Source organism: Mastigoproctus giganteus, chromosome 1, assembly GCF_048544385.1.
Source record: "Mastigoproctus giganteus isolate SK-2022 chromosome 1, ASM4854438v1, whole genome shotgun sequence".
NCBI classification, from domain to species: domain Eukaryota; kingdom Metazoa; phylum Arthropoda; class Arachnida; order Uropygi; family Thelyphonidae; genus Mastigoproctus; species Mastigoproctus giganteus.
Genome location: NC_143575.1, coordinates 146,471,857 through 146,488,780, shown reverse-complemented (window position 1 = coordinate 146,488,780; position 16,924 = coordinate 146,471,857). Strand labels below are relative to the sequence as shown.

Genomic DNA, 16,924 nt, shown 5'->3' with positions numbered 1-16,924 from the left:
TTTTTCTTTGCATCCTTTGCCAAACAATTCTTGTAATCTGCTTTTGCTTGCCTAAACTCCTTTGTGACTTGATTAGACTAGCATATATCTACTATAGGTTCTGTGTCGCCTGATAATTTATATGCATCTCATGCATTTTTGTTCTCCGCCACAAGTCTCATTCATTCATCTGACATTCATTTAGGCCTAAACTGTAAAAAGTATTTCTGAGTTGGTATGAAAAGTCTTTTAGCTTCTAAGATTAATTTCTTGAACACTTCCCATTTAGACAGTTGGTTCCACAGTTCTTGTTCTTGTTTGTTATTAGGAGCATTAGCAACTAAGGCCATATTGCTCCGGGATATGCGGTGGTCATTCCCTGACCTTTCCGCATTCTCTGTATTTGGTGGTGACGGGCTCGAACCCAGGTCTAATCAAGAAGGGTGTAGTATGCACTGCTGCTCCTTCCCACCTGGCTACGGAGGCGCCTAGGTTCCACAGTATAGAATTTTAAAACTGTCTGAGATCACCACAGTAACCTATATGTAAACAAACACCCTTCCCTTTACCGGTGATGGTAGTTATATGTTTAAGTAAATCCCACATCAGTACACTGTGATCACTGTCACCTAGTGGGTTCTTTATCTGTAGATTCTTAATGCATGAATAATCACTGCTGATAATCAGATCAAGAGTATTGCTCCCTCTGCTTGCCTCTTGAACATGATGCTGTAAAAAACAATCATCCAATAAATTGAATTACTGGATTTTTATTGGATGATTGTTTGGCTGGAAAGTTCAAATCCCCCATTATAAGACATTCTGATTTCTGGCCCACTCAATCTCTGTAAAGTTATTTGTTGCACTCATCAGAGTTATTAGGCCTATAACATACTAGTACTTCATTTTTTGCATACCCAGTGCTTATGTCACACCAAACTGACCCAACATTGCACTGGCCAACCATGTTAACCGGATGCACTGCCCTAGATTTTACATGTTCCCTAACTAACAGCAAACAACTCCTTCCTTCCTATCCTGTCCATCCTTTCTTTGCAAATTCTATTCCCCAAATTCTGCATTCCTTATATTTGTAACACCATGTCTCTGATATCCAAACAATATCAGTGATGTTCCAAACCATTTGGAACATCAACGTGACATTCCAAACCATTTGGAACATCACGCTGCAGTTAATGGTAATGATTTCCTGCACCTTTCCAATCAACTCTGGTCTTTGATATCTTGACCAGCACTTCATTGAATTTATTTATTGTACTCCTAGCATTGGTGTACATGCAAGTATACATGCAATTGTGCTTACTCTTAGTTACCTGAACACAGCCTATGTATTTACTGGTTTTCCAGAACTGTCCCCAGCAGCCTTAATGAGTTCTCTGCAGTGTTCAACTTGACCATCTGTTAAAAAATGTGGAACAAATCACACACAGACTTTCATTTCCTTCAAATCCTGGGTTAATTGTTGAATGGCACAGATATTCTGAAACCATTTGGAACATCACGCTGCAGTTAATGGTAATGATTTCCTGCACCTTTCCAATCAACTCTGGTGTTTAAACCGTTTTTGCTGGGCCCAGATGTTCATCATCTTCCATGGGTGGAACATTTATGCCACTCGAACACATATGCACAAGACATAATTCTCTCCACACACTTGCTTCATCATTTGAAATGTTTCTGTTGCAATTTTCCCAGTTGAACATAAAATTAGATATTTGCACTTTGTTCTATTGTCCCTCTACAATGCACATACAGAAGAGACATGTAGTTCAGCTCATATTATGTTCTGAAACAATGGCATTTTTTCCCCCTGTATTTTCTTTTCAATCTTTCAAGTTGAGTTATGCAAAAACAGCAGTCACTGATATAATCTGTTGGATAACTACACATCATGGGAACAGTGGATGGCAATGACAATTTACATTTATTTTTTAATCAGGTTTTGAGATGCAAAGCACAATTTGCACAGCATGTATGAGGAGCATGTATTAATTTGCAGCCAAAATAAATTTCCTATGCTTTTCTTTAATATAGGCATTATAGATTCTGTGAGATTTAACTGTATAGTCACTGTAGACATATATAATGAATTAAAAGCACTGACGTGACATTTTAAAAGCATATTCAAATGCAACTGGCACTAAAAACTATACAAAAATGAGCATGATTTTACTACCATATAACAGGGTTTCTCAACCTATGGGTCGTGTTAAATTTTTAATAGGTTGCGAAATGATAGCTGCTACCTTGTGCCAAAGCGAGAAGCCCAGAGCACATGATACAAATTGTATCATGCCAGAGCATCATCCTTTTGCTTCATCTGTTGATACTGGATCTTATGACAGAAAGACAAATTAATTTTCTAACCTAAAAGTTTAAAACTGAAGTGAAATGGTCTCAGCATGAAACAAACAACGCAATCAGTTCAAACAGTTCAAAGGTAAGAATTATTTTTTATGTACGTGTTTATTTACTTTGCTGTCCTGTTATGTAGTTAGTGTGATACATTGCCCGCAGTCCATTGCGATTCACTGAGATTCGGTAATATTAATCCAGTTTTTCGTTTTTTCAAAATTTCATTTAGCTCTTAAATTAATATTTTATTTCGTTGTATGTGATTAATTCATCACAATGAAAACTTTTAGTAAATTTTCAATAGGAAACAATTTAAAATCCTTTTTAGGTTTTTGTCTTTTTTTTTCTATTCTTAGATTATATCCCTTGTTTAATAATGAGTAAAGAAGTAAAATTATCTCATTTTTTTGGAATAAAAGAAAATTCTCAAGAAACTAATTCGGATAATAAAAAATGCAGAAATGTCTAGTACTTCAAGCGAACCAGTAGCAAAACAAGCAAAACAAGACAAGAGTTTTATTTATAATTATCAAGAGAAATATATTAATCATGGTTTCACCTTCATAAAAGAAAATGGAATAGATTTACTACAATGTGTTTGTTATCTGTGGAAATGTATTGGCCAACTCTTCATTCAAAATTAATAAACTATTAAGACATTTGGAAACAAATCATAGCCAATATAAAGATAAACCTATGGATTTCTTTTTAAGAAAACGTGACGAATTAAAAATAACTAGATCCAATTTGACAAAATTTGTTTCTACGGACAAAAAATTCTTGAAATTTTCTTATTTGGCAGCCTTTTATATTGCTAAATGCAAGAAAGCGTATACCATTGGAGAAATATTATTAAAGACTTGCATGAAAGACATTTGTAGTGAATTATTTGGCAAAGAATATGAAGCAAAAATAAATTGCATTCCCATGTCAAACGACACTATAAGTCGACGGATAAGTGATTTGTCTGATGACCTTGAACTACAGTTGGTAGAAAAAATACAAAAATCCCAGTATTATGCAATTCAATTAGATTAATTGACAGATGTATCAAATGATGCAATAATATTGGTTTACACCATGTGTATTGATTTTACATGTAAAGATATATAGGAAGAATTACTATGTTCTTTGAAATTAGAGTCTTCAGCAATGTCAGAAGAAATTTTTAAAAACATCAATTCGTATTTCCAAACAAAAAACATTTCTTGGAATAGTTGTATAGGGATTTGTACTGATGGGGCTGCAGCAATGACAGGAAAGCATATGGGTTTAGTATCACGCATAAAGAAAATTGCTCATCCAGATTTAATAACAACTCACTGTTTTCTTCATCGGGAACAATTAGCTATAAAAGATATGAGTGAAGATTTACATGACATTTTAAATCAGTGTGTACAAATAGTTAACCAAATTCAAAAGGGTGCAGTAAACAGCTGTATCTTTAATATAATGTGTGAAGAAATGGGTTCAGCCCATAAACGGGTATTGTTACATTCTCATATAAGATGGCTTTCGAGAGAAAAGTTCTGAAACGATTATTCGAACTTCGAGTAGAAGTTGAAATATTTTTAAATGACCAGAAGTCAACATTAAGTGAATATTTTAAAAGTAATTTGTGGCTTGCTAAAGTTGCCCATCTAGCTGACATATTTTCGTTAATGAACGATTTAAATTTGTCAATGCAAGGAAATCAGACCGACCTTTTTATTTGTTATAATAAAATAGAAGCTTTTGTTAAAAAACTTGACCTCTGCCCAGTTAAAAAAAGTTAAAAAGGATTGTTTTGATGTGTTTCCATCATTCTTACAAATGGTTGAGGACAACATGATAACTCAGAAGGAAATTTTGGATATATGTCAAGTTATGCCAAATCATTTATTAAAATTAAAAGAAAAGTTCATTCAATATTTCCCACCTACAGGAGATATTTGTTTGGAAATATGTGGGTAATAAATCCTTTTCAACAATGTCAATCAAATAATTTATCTCTATCAGAAGAAGAAAATTTAATTGAATTATCAATGGACAAGAGTTTGGAAATAAAGTTTAAAGAAAACCAGAATAATTTACCTAAATTTTGGTTACAAATTGAAGCAGAATATCAGACTCTTAAGAATGTAGAAGTGAAACGGCAAGAAAATTGTTACTTCCATTTGCAACAACTTATTTGGCTGAAAGTGGATTTTCAACAGTGGTTGTTACGAAAAATAAGTTCAGAAACCGACTTGACATAAGTTCAACAATGAGAATAGCATTAACTAATTCTATTGAAGTAAGAATTAATAAATTAATTGAGGATAAACAACAAGTCATTAAATATTATCTTGTATTATTTTGTTCATTATTTATGTAAGTTTTTAATAAATATAATTAAAACTATTTTAGTGATTGTTATAATTTTGAAACAGCCTTTTTTATTTAAAATTGTTAGTCTTACATTTTTCCATAGTTGAATTTAAATAATAAAAAATGAAATTGAAGTATTCGTTATAAATTGAAATTTGTCTGAAAAGCTCTCAGTAGAAATGTACTGAATGTTACTTTTCACATGTAGAAGTTATTGTCAAATATGCATAATTTTATTTATTTATATAATATACAGTGATTCCAGTCTACCAGGTTTTTAAAAATTTTATATTATAAACATTTGGGTCACGGTAGTTACAATTACAAACAAATATGTTGGGTCATGCGGCAAAAAGGTTGAGAAACGCTGCCATATAACATGTTAACTCACACATTTTAACCTTTACCGACCTCTATGGGAGAATTGCTTTACATATCAGTCTGATATACAGTGACCACATGGAGGTGGAATTGGCTAGAAATCTGTTGCTAGAAACTGATTGCTTTAGCAAAATCTATAAAACTCCTAGCTCTACAACTCAATCATCAGTCCAACTAATATGAAATATCTTGTGAATTGAGAGTGTGAGAACAAAATGAACTGCACATTTGAAATCAGAGTTGAAAAAATATACCATGTACACTGCATATCTATTGAAAAAAAGATTGTTGTTTGGCGTAATTTAATTAATATTAATATGAATTAACAATATTAAATTATAACTGTATTACTATATTAATTATCATTTTGTTAAATTATTATTTAACAATAAAATAGCAATTTACTTATTAAGAAATTTATTTATTAAATAATAATTTAATAAAAATTAATGAAAATAAAAGGTGCATTTCTGATATTTGGACAAAGATACCAAAAATCCAATTTATTCTGTGCCGATGACTAGGATCTCAAATTTTTCTAAAAAGGGCAAGTTTTTATTTTGATCAGAAAAAAATAGTTCTCCAAGTATCAATTTATATTCCAAATTGATACTTGGAGACCATTATATAGATACTTGGTTACATATCAGTTCAACCATTGTGTTGAACTGATGCGTAGCATATGGCTGGCAGTCATATGTACAGTAAATTCAGTCAATTGTGTATGATTTAAATATACAAGTTATAAGCACAAATATTTTAATGGGTTCATTCCATCTTTACCCCTTCCTTATTTTGTTGTACACATCACTATGATGTACATGTCAGCTCCTGAATCTAGGAATTCTTCAGTTTATATGTCAGAAATAATTACAGTCATAGTGCCAAGGACCTTATTTCTAACCTCTAACTATACTCTCAGCATTTACCTTTGCCAAAATGGCAAATATAAAATGAGACTCCTTGACCTTTCCCTGAGGGCTTTTAACATCACCATTAAGAGAAGCATACTGGAACCAAGTGGCAGACGATCTTGAAGTGGCGGCATCCAAAAACAAGTACCGCACTCTCTACCGCACCCTCAGATGTCTGAGTGGAAAGACCAAATTGACTAGTGACAACATCAAGAATGCTGATGGGACCTTCGTGCGATCACCATCCGAACGCCTGCAACGGTGGAGTGAATTCTTCAAAGCTTTGTATAATCACGACCCACCTCAGGGACCGCCAGCAACAGCACTCTCGATCGACCCCCCTGAGGTCTCCATGGTCGATGTTGAGCCTACAGTAGAAGAAGTGAAAGCAGCCATACAATCCCTGAAGAATGGCAGGGCACCAGGAGTGGACCAAGTCACCACAGAAGCGATCAAAGCCAGGGGAGATGTACTGCTTCGCCGACTACACTCACTCCTCAAAACCATCTGGTGCACTGAACAAATTCCGTTAACATGGAGGAAAGCTATTATCGTACCGATCCACAAGAAAGGTGATAACCGGGACTGCAAGAACTACCGTGGCATCAGCCTCCTTTCCATCATCGGAAAGGTCTTTATGAAGATCATCCAGTCAAGACTGCAAAAACATCGCGAGCAAACCAGTCGAGAAGAACAGGCAGGATTTAGACCCGGGCGAGGATGCTGTGATCAAATCTTTGCCATTCGTCAGCTGATGGAGGAGAGGATCCGGTGTGGACAGCGAACCGTCATTGTTTTCATTGACTTTAAGTCTGCTTTCGACTGTGTCCACCGGCCTGCCTTATGGAAACTACTAGAGGTTGAACATGTACCTCGAAAAGTCATCACACTCCTCCAAACTGCATACAACGGTTTAACCAGCCAGGTGCGCATCCAGAATGATTTATCTGAGGAATTTACCATCCAAACTGGAGTCCGCCAAGGGGATGTAGCCTCCCCGTTGCTTTTCAACATCGTGGTCGACACCATTATGAGGCAAGCATTCAGAAACAGACAGGGCATACAATATGACAAGGATCACTATGTGACTGACCTGATGTTTGCTGATGATAGTGCTATCCTTGCCGGTAACGACGCTGAAGCCATGGACATCCTCTACGACATTGCCCGCATTGCCCGGCCATACGGTTTGAAGATCAATGCTGGTAAGACAAAGGCCCTGACAACAGATGGGTCGCAAGCCACCATCTATCTCGAAGGCGTCCAGATCGAGCAAGTGCAGGACTTTAAATACCTTGGGTCGCTGGTCCAGGAGAAGAAAGTTGCATCCACCATGGAAATCCACAGCAGAATTGGACAGGCGGCCACTGCGTTCGCCTCGCTCAAATGGTGTCTGTGGAAGAGGACCAACATTTCCACAAAGACTAAAATCCGACTCTTCCGGACTTTGATCCTGCCCATTCTTCTTTACGGATCAGAAACATGGATTTGTCTCAAGTTAGATTTGAACAAACTTGAGGTATTCCAAATGCGATGCCTGCGGCAGATCTTGGGCATCTCTCTTCGCGACCGCATCACTAATGATACCATCCGCGCCAGATGCCAACAGCAACCAACCATTGCCGACCAAATCCAGAAGCGAAGGCTCAGATGGTTTGGCCACGTATGTAGAATGGGCACGAACAGAATACCATCCACACTCCTTTGGAGACAACGACCCACCCAATGGAGCATCCAACGGACCGCGCCTAGGAAAACGTGGGCCAAGCAAGTGGAAGATGACTTGAAGAGCCGACGTCTCGACCTTAACCAGGCCAGGACTGAAGCCATGGATCGTAAGGTATGGAAGAACATCACAGAGCAAGTCCGAAACCCTGCGGCACCTACAGCAGCATACTGGTTGCGTGGCCAACCACCTCCCCCAGCTGCCAGCTAAGGACCAAAGAAGAAGAAGAAGAAGAACATCACCATTAGAAGATGGTAATGCCAAAGAAGCCCTGTCAGATATAAGCTAAGGCAGAGGTTGAATGACATACTGCAAACTGTTATATCAGATCCAAACTTCGGGACAGGAAGTGACATAATGGTCTTATATCAGGTCCTTTCCTGCATTTATATATCTAATATCTGAAGTAAATTACAGTTTCCTTTAAGTATTCAGAGCTGGAGTGAGTAGCCAGTTCATATCTAAGTTTACTTGATCATAACTCATATTTTCAGTTAAACTGAGAACTGTGAGTCATATGTGCAGCAGCAGCAGTTGATCGTTCAGAGCATTATTGTTAATTATCTGTTGCAGAAAGTTTTGCATAGACTCAAACTGGGAAATTGTTCTTTTGTTTCACTGTTTTTGAAAGTGCTACTGATCTGCTACAATTTTAATTATTTGGAAGCTGCTTACTAATGGTGCTGTTATCCTGAGAGAGAGAGAGAGAGAGAGAGAGAGAGAGAGAGAGAGAGAGAGAGAGAGAGAGAGAGAGAGAGAGATCTACCTTTTAATTTGGCAAGGTTTCTGAGTTGAGCTGCTCTATTTTGAAAACCTCAATTTCCTTGCCCATAAAATGGCCTGTCTAATTTACTCTATTGTTCCTCACAAGCAGATATATTAACATAAAATGTAAAATAAGTCTATCAGAGAATGAAGTGTCAAACTCGATAACTTACGATTAATAATGTTAAGTCTGTAACAAGATTGCTTGGATATTTCACCTTCTCTCTCTCTCTGTTGTGTTTCTAGGTTGCTATTTATGGACAAATTCACCCAACAATGTAATTTTAAGTTCTAGATAGAAGTTTGCCTCTCTAATGTGAGGTATTCTAAGAACAAATAGTCTGGCTCTACTCAGCTTGCTGTCTCTCTGACTCTTTCTATATCTGGTAGGAACACAGATATTGTGTACTCTGGGTTTTCTCTTGAAAAGCTATTATGAATCTGGGTTTAAAAACTGGGTTACACAAGTATCAGCAGTCAAATTATCCACATCTGAACTGGTGTGAGAGTTATCACGTCTCCTACCACTTTAAAAGAACTTGCCGTAGACATTTTTATTTGTTTTGAAAAGTTGCAAGCATAAAATTAAGTTTCAAAATGCACGAAATTAGGACTGATAGACATCTGTAAAATTCACAAGATCCTGTTGAACATGCCAATTTGTATAAAAAGTATGACCTGTTTAATGTCTCTCCTTTATTCTAAAATCCCAAATGCCTATAATCTATTCAGGTTTCCCTTAGTTTGCAAATTTTTGGTAACTTTTCCACTTAAAAAAAAGTGTCATTGACATATCTCAGAGAAAAAAAGATGTCTCTAAAGAAGAAAACATATTTAAGAACTGAAATGCATATAGAGGCAGTTCCCGCTTTACGAATTTTTTTTCAAGTATCAACAAAATCAAAAATATGAGCATTAATTGCAATAAATAAATGCTAAACATTCATAAATAGGGCAAAAATGAGCATGTACAAAATTATAGAGAAGAATTATAGGAATAAATTCTATCATCAGTTTATTGATAACTTTGAAGGATTTCAAGAACCAGCAGAGATCATAAAAAATGAAACAGAAGCACTCGTGAATGTTGCTAATCAATTGCAGCTTGAGATTTCTATAACTGATGTCAAGTACACAGTTGCAGTCAAGTTCACTGATTTGCTTCGAGTACACAATGGAGAACTCAAAAATGAAGACCTCATTGAAATGGCAAAATGTGAAGCTGAGAAAGAAGGGTTAACAGCTGAAACTCCTGTTCATTCCTTTCCTCTTAAGGGGCTTGGCAAAGCTTTCAAACACAGAAAAAGCAATTGAAATTTTCGAGTCACGATTCAAATTTCAAGCACACTAGAAAAGTTGCTACAGATTGAAAAAATGCTTATGCATGCTATTGTGAAATTTATAAAGAAAAGACTGCCATGGAAACAAGTGACTCTTGAAGCATTTGCGAAGAAGACAACTTCTTGTGCTTCTAACAAGCGATGAACCATCAACAAGTGATGGTTCATTGCTTGTTATCAACGATCCATCAACGAGTGTGCATTTAGTCAATGATGAAGAAGAATAAACATTCTTTAAATGTTTGTATGACTTAATAATTTCTTTATTATTACAATATGACTGATTTTAAAGGCTATGTTTTCATTTCTTTGGATAAATAAATCATTGTTTAAGCATAAACTATTGTTTTGCTGACCTTTACTTAACATTGCTATGGTCAAATTTCATCGTTGAGTACGTAACCCCTGTTTTTAACTTATGTCTATAGGAAATAATTCCCTCTTTATGAGTTTCTGCTTTACGAGAGAGCACTAGGAATGAATTAATTTGTAAATTTGGGACCTACCTGTATATAAAAAGTTCAAAACGCAATAATTTTTTTTCATGCACTCCTTTCCAAATGACATATATTTTTCAGAAGCTAATTAATACTTTAAAACTAAAAAACCTGAAATATACGAAATTAATAATCTGTATTTCTCTCATAGTAGTTTATTATTAAACTGCATTTCTTTATCAGTTTATGGTTTTTTCCAACAATTACCTCCCTCTTTTTTTCTTCAGCATAGTGCAAATGCTATACGCAAATGTAGTAGTAGTAGTAGTAGTGGCACTTGATGCAAGAAAGCAAGTGTAGGAGCTTATGCAGCATCAGCCAAAAAAAAAAAAAAAATCACACCATACCCTCCAATTGCCTGTCCAGTTCCTCCTTAAATTTATTTAACCTATCAACTTCCACAACGACAGATGGAAGTTTGTTCCAGCAATTAACCACCCGCTGGCTAAAGGCAAATTTCCGCACATCTATTCTACATCTATCCTTTCTTAATTTGAACTTATGTCCCCGTAGGTTCGTATTCTGAACAAGTGGGAGGATCCCATCAGAATTCAGCGTGCTCAACCCATTCAAGGCCTTATAGACCTCAATCAGATCACCGCGCAGGTGCCTAGTCTCCAGCTACTGCAATTTGCAGAACTTAAGCCTCTCTTGGTAAGAGGATCCCTTCATTCCCCTCACCAATCGTGTTGCTCTTCTCTGTACACGCTCAAGCAAATCTACATCCTTCCTAAAATGAGGCCTCCAGACCTGTACGCAGTACTCAAGGCGTGGCCTGACCATTGCCTTATACAGAGGGACAATCACCTCCTTTTCCCTGCTAGCAAAATTCCTATATATCATTGACAAAACCCCATGACCTGCCCTAGCAGCCTGTCTACATTGCTCAGAAAACTTCATATCTGACTGCACAATTACTCCCAGGTCTTTTTCATTTTCTACCACCTTAAGTGTAGTACCACACAGTTGGTACGTTTCTCTGGGGTTACTTCTACCCATATGCAGTACTTTGCATTTGTCAAGGTTAAACTTCAGTTGCCACTTCTTAGCCCATCTGCCCAAATTATCTAGATCCTGTTGCAGTAGCACACTGCCATTACTGTCATTAACAACCCTGCCAACCTTTGTGTCATCTGCAAACTTCGACATTAAGCCTGATATACCTTCATCAATATCATTGATAAATATACAAAACAACAGTGGACCCAACACCGAACCCTGTGGGACTCCACTAATAACATTAGTCCACGAAGAGCAGCACCCATTGATTACCACCCTCTGTCTTCTCCCACTTAACCATCCTTTTATCCATTGTAGCAACTTACCCTTAATACCATTCTGCTCCAATTTGTACAATAGTCTTCCATGTGCAACAGTGTCAAAAGCTTTCCTGAAATCCAAGTATATGATATCAAAATTATTTTTTGCATCCAGTTCCTTTGTGACCACATCATAATAACCAATCAAATTTGTCAGACAAGACTTTCCCTTAACAAACCCATGCTGTGTCTGAATTATTGCTGCAGTCTTGTCTAGATGATCCTGCAATGCATCTTTAACCAGTGACTCCATTATTTTACCCGGAACAGAAGTTAAACTAACTGGTCTGTAATTATTCGTGTCACCCTTCGAACCTCCTTTGTGAATTGGGGATACATTTGCACATCTCCAGTCCGTGGGAACCTCCCCTGAATCCAAGGATGCTCTCATAATTATGGCTAAGGGTTTGCTTAGTTGCTTTGCCGCCTCCTTTAATATAACTGGATAGATCCCATCCGCCCCAGGTGCCTTTCTTATGTTTAACTTCAACAATTTCTCCTCCACTTTGCTCTCAGTTATTACAAAATCATTAAGCACACTGCTACAATTTGATAACCTTCTTCCATTTTCAAACTGTAATGATTCCTCAACGTGTGAATGTAGATGCAAAATACTCATTCAGTTTGTTTGCTATCTGAGCAGGATCATCAACAGTCGAACCATCGATGTCAAGTGGACCAATCATATTCAGCCCCTTCCTTTTAGAGTTTATATAAGTAAAGAAATCCTTGCTGTTTTTCTTAGCATCTTTTGCCAAAGATTTCTCGTAATCCGCCTTTGCCTGCCGAACCTCCTTTGTGACCTGATTACAGACTAGCTTATATCTGCTACAGGCTTCTGCGTCGCCTGATAATTTATATGCATCCCATGCATTTTTCTTCTCTGTCACGAGTCTCATTAGTTCATTTGATAACCATTTAGGCCTAAACCTTGAACAATATTTCTTCATCGGTATGAAAAGTCTAGTAGCTTCCACGATTAATTCCTTGAATGCTTCCCACTTAGAATTTACTGTTTGTAACATCGTCAGTCGATCCCACTGTACAGAATTTAAAAACTGTCTGAGACCACTGTACTCCCCTTTACGGAAGCAAAAACCCTTTCCTTTACCCCTGACGGTAGTTACCTCTTTGAGTAAATCCCACTTCAGCACACTGTGATCACTGCCACCTAGTGGTTCCTTTATCTGCAAATTCTTAATACACGAATGATCACTGCTGATAACCAGATCAAGAGTATTACTTTCTCTGGTTGCCTCTCGAACATGCTGCTGCAGAAAACAATCATCCAATAAATCCACAAAAGTCTGACTAGTGTGTGAGTGACCAACCCACAAGTTCCAGTCAATATCTGGGAAGTTAAAATCCCCCATTATAAGACATTCTGATTTACTGGCCCACTCTATTTCTCTGTACAATTGTTCATTGTACTCATTCGAGTCATTAGGCCTATAACACACTCCTACTCTTATTTTTGCTTTTGCAGTGCTTATGTCACACCAAACTGACTCAACAGTGCACTGTCCATCTATATCAACTGGATGCACTTCTTTTGATTTTATGTTTTTCTTAATTAACAGCATAACACCTCCTCCCTTTCTGTCCTGTCTATCCTTTCTGTACACATTGTACTCCCCAAATTCCAGTTCTGCATTCCTTATATCTTTGTGACACCACGTCTCTGCTATCCCAACAATATCCGCCTTTGATGTCTTGACCAACACTTCAAATTCATCAAATTTATTTACTATACTTCTAGCATTGGTATACATGCAAGCATACATGCTCCTATGCCTATTCCTTGTTACCCTAACACATCCCATATACCCAACTATTCCAGGATGACTGCCATCCGTCCCTGAAACCCCCAACACCCCTCGCTCCAGGTCGCTTCTTATTCTAATAGAAGTTGTGCAAGAATCACCTTCACCTCTGCCTGCGGTTACTGTTAAACTATTAGTCTTTGTATCCCCCCAAGCTAGCAGTCTTCCGACCCACCTAACACTGCCTCGATAGCATCAGCAAATATTCTTGCACCCTTTCTATTTAAGTGTATCCCATCCCTGTAGAAGCAATCTCTCCTGTTAACAAGTACAGTCCAGGCTGAAAAAAATTCTACCCCTTGAGCCTTGCACAATCTTTCCAGGGCCGAATTGATCGACAAGGCTCTCATCATATACTCCCTCCTATCGTGTCTGGGCAGAATTGCAGACACTTTCAAATTCAACCCTAATTCTCGGCTTTTTTTCAACAGTGACCTGTACTTGTTGAGTAATTCTGCCGGTCTCCTACTCTTAATATCATTAGTGCCAACGTGTACAACTATATCACCTTTTGTGCCCTTGAAAGATGATATCCGCTCTACAACGTCATCAACCTTTGCCCCCGGCAGACATACCCTGGTCCTGTTCCACCTATCCTTTTTACATAGCATGTTCCCCGTTTCCCTGACAATAGAGTCACCAACATCTAGTAGTTCCTGTGGGACCAGCGCATTCTGCCTTGGGGGTTGCCGCTGTGTTGCGTGATGACCAAGTGCAAGCTCTGGCGTTGATGTGGGCAGCTGAGAGCTTGATGGGCCCCTCAATTTATTTCCTTCGAGGGCATCCACCCTGTCCTTCAAACTCTCATATAGGCCCATAACAACGTTGAGTCGTCGCCTGATTTCCTTACACTCCTTACATCGCGCACACACAAAGACATCCCCCATGGCAATATCATGTTCCGTTCCAGAGAGTTCGGCAAACATTTCACAAGTTGCACATTTTTTTAGGCTGTGACGCGTTGGAGAATTGCCCCCCTCAGTTCTCCCCCGAGTCACAACACTCCTGCCACTTTGTGCCCGTTGCTTTGCTGCTCTAGTTCGGGGCATGGTAGTTTAAATTAATAAAATCAATAAATTAAATGTCAGTAGTATTTGAATAGAAACTATGAAATAGTTTCTCAAATAGAAACTATGAAACTATGAAATGCTTCAAGAGTCATTTGTTTTCATGGCAGTCTTTTCTTTTCTATGCTTTTTTTCAGAATAATGCATGTATGTATTTTTTTTTCCAGCATAGTGCATGAACAACATATCTTTATTCAAATTTACACCCAAAATTTTGAACGTTGCCATTGTGTAGATTAGGTATAAAACAAAAGTCATTACTACAAAAATATTACAACAGTATGCTTCTCTTTTGTGGCAAAGAAAATAGTGATTTAAATGAAAACCACTCCTGATTTACCATTCTGCAAATCCATGCATTTTGCACTTCTAAGCATTTAGGCAAAGGCACACTAACAGTACGATGGATGTCAAACAACGGCAGTAGGATGTTTGAATCTATGTATTTGAACTGTATAATCGGTGCATTACTTCTGATGGATAATGCTCCAGCTCATCTGGCATATCTTGAGACCTCTTGTAAAAGTTATGTTTCTGTTGTCCAACACTTCTTTATTGCAGCCTATGGACCTGGACAATCAATGCCACATTTCAAATGCCTTAAGTGTATAATTGCTCTGACATCCAAGAGATTTTCTAATAAGATAATTTTGTGAATTTGTTATGTCTTGGATACACTGAATAATATTAAAGGTTCTTCCCATGATCTGAAGGCTGTAGGGAGAAAGCTGTTGCCTGAATGTGTCCACAACTTTGTAGGCCACTGTTGCACTTGGTAGATGTCTGTTGTCCCATGACAATGAGGAGTTAACTGAGATCAAAAAAACATTTCAACAAGGAAAAAAAGATTAGGGAAAGGCCCAGGACAATTACTTATAATGGCAAATCAGAATATAGTTCAGATAATAACAGATATTCCTACCCTCTGGCTCTGAAATGTGCATGAGTATGTGCCTGACACTAGTATCCACAGATGGATTTTAGAGATTGTTATAATTATCACAAATTACAAAAATGCTGATAGATAACTGCAAAATCCTAATCCCAAGTTTTGTTTACAGTTAAAGTGTGTTAAAGTTTAAATCATCTCACATTTAAGTTATAACTCTCATTTATCAGCTTTTATAACAACAATGATAAAAAGAGTATCAACTATATTCTTACTTGTTCATTTTAATGGCATAATGTTTCAATGCAAATACATTGTCTGAAAATACAATGATCTTATCATTTCTTCTTTCATGGTAGCGAATTAGGAACTGACAGGCTTGGAATTTATTTGGATTCATCACATACAGAAGCTACAAATAAATTTAATTATTATTAGTATTTTTGACCAGTATAAAGGGAAAAAAAACTTTATTCCAAATGAACAATGTAACTGAATTACCCGAGACAAAGAATAGGGCTGCTAAAAGGTACCAAAGCCTAGTTTAGAACTAAGAAGTCATAAAACATTTAATACAGATCTGTATTTATGCACTGAAGAGCACTCTGAAACACTTCTTTCAAATTATTATTGATAAAAGTATATACTGCATGTAATAAAATGCAACAGGAAAACTACATATGACATTAAGAAATGCAATAAACCATTTTTAAATATATTAACTTTATTTGAATGTTCTAAAAGTATTTCATTATTTATTTATTTTTTAAATTGAATGGTATTGGTTGCTGGATAAACTGTGTAGAAGAAATTGTAAGTAAAAAGGTGTGAAAATATCAAAATGATTTCTTAATTCTACTTACAAAAGTAGGCATAAAATTAAAATAATTTAATGTCTACTTTTGTAGGCAGTAAATTCCTGCATTAAGTTCCACTTTTGTTGTTGTTATTGTGGGGGTTTTATGGCGCATAAGCTGCTTTGGTTATAATGTGCCTATTCCTTTATTGTAAAAATATATGAGAATTTCTTGTCACGTCAGAAAAGGCAGAAATCAGAAATGACTAAAAACTCCAATTTTCTTCAGAAAGTTAAAAAATTCAGGAATATTTGTATTGTCACCAATGACATTCTCTAGAGTTATTGGTTTCTGAAGGTTAACCAAAGATAGCAGGGTTGTATTTCTGTCTTGTTTATAGTATGGACATTCAATGAGAATGTGTTTCACAGTCAAATTAAGAGAACAATGTGGACACTGTAGTGGATCATCTCCTGTGAGTAAATGAAGGTGGATCAGGTAAGTATGACCTATTCTTGCTCTTGAAAGAATTACTTCTTCTCGTCTTGATGTCCGGACACTGGAGAGCCAGATTTTCGGAACCTGTTTAACCTGTAAGAGTTTATTATTCGTTTGGGAATGCCATAGTGCTGTCCATTCTGATAGGCATGCAGCATGAATCATTAGTGCATAGTCTGAGGCTGGAACAGGGATATTGGTTAA

The 16,924-nt window shown here is 36.9% G+C and overlaps 1 protein-coding gene across 6 annotated transcripts in view; it reads right to left on the bottom strand.

The window, feature by feature from the left end:
* hay (ATP-dependent DNA helicase hay) overlaps positions 1 to 16,924 on the bottom strand; it is a 461,732-nt gene that overhangs the window by 70,898 nt on the left and 373,910 nt on the right. For all 6 annotated transcript variants that reach the window (XM_090382541.1, XM_090382513.1, XM_090382523.1 and 3 more), the window contains one exon: positions 15,701 to 15,837. In XM_090382541.1, the coding sequence (XP_090238667.1) occupies positions 15,701 to 15,837 (137 nt within the window). The remainder of the gene's footprint in view (positions 1 to 15,700; positions 15,838 to 16,924) is intronic.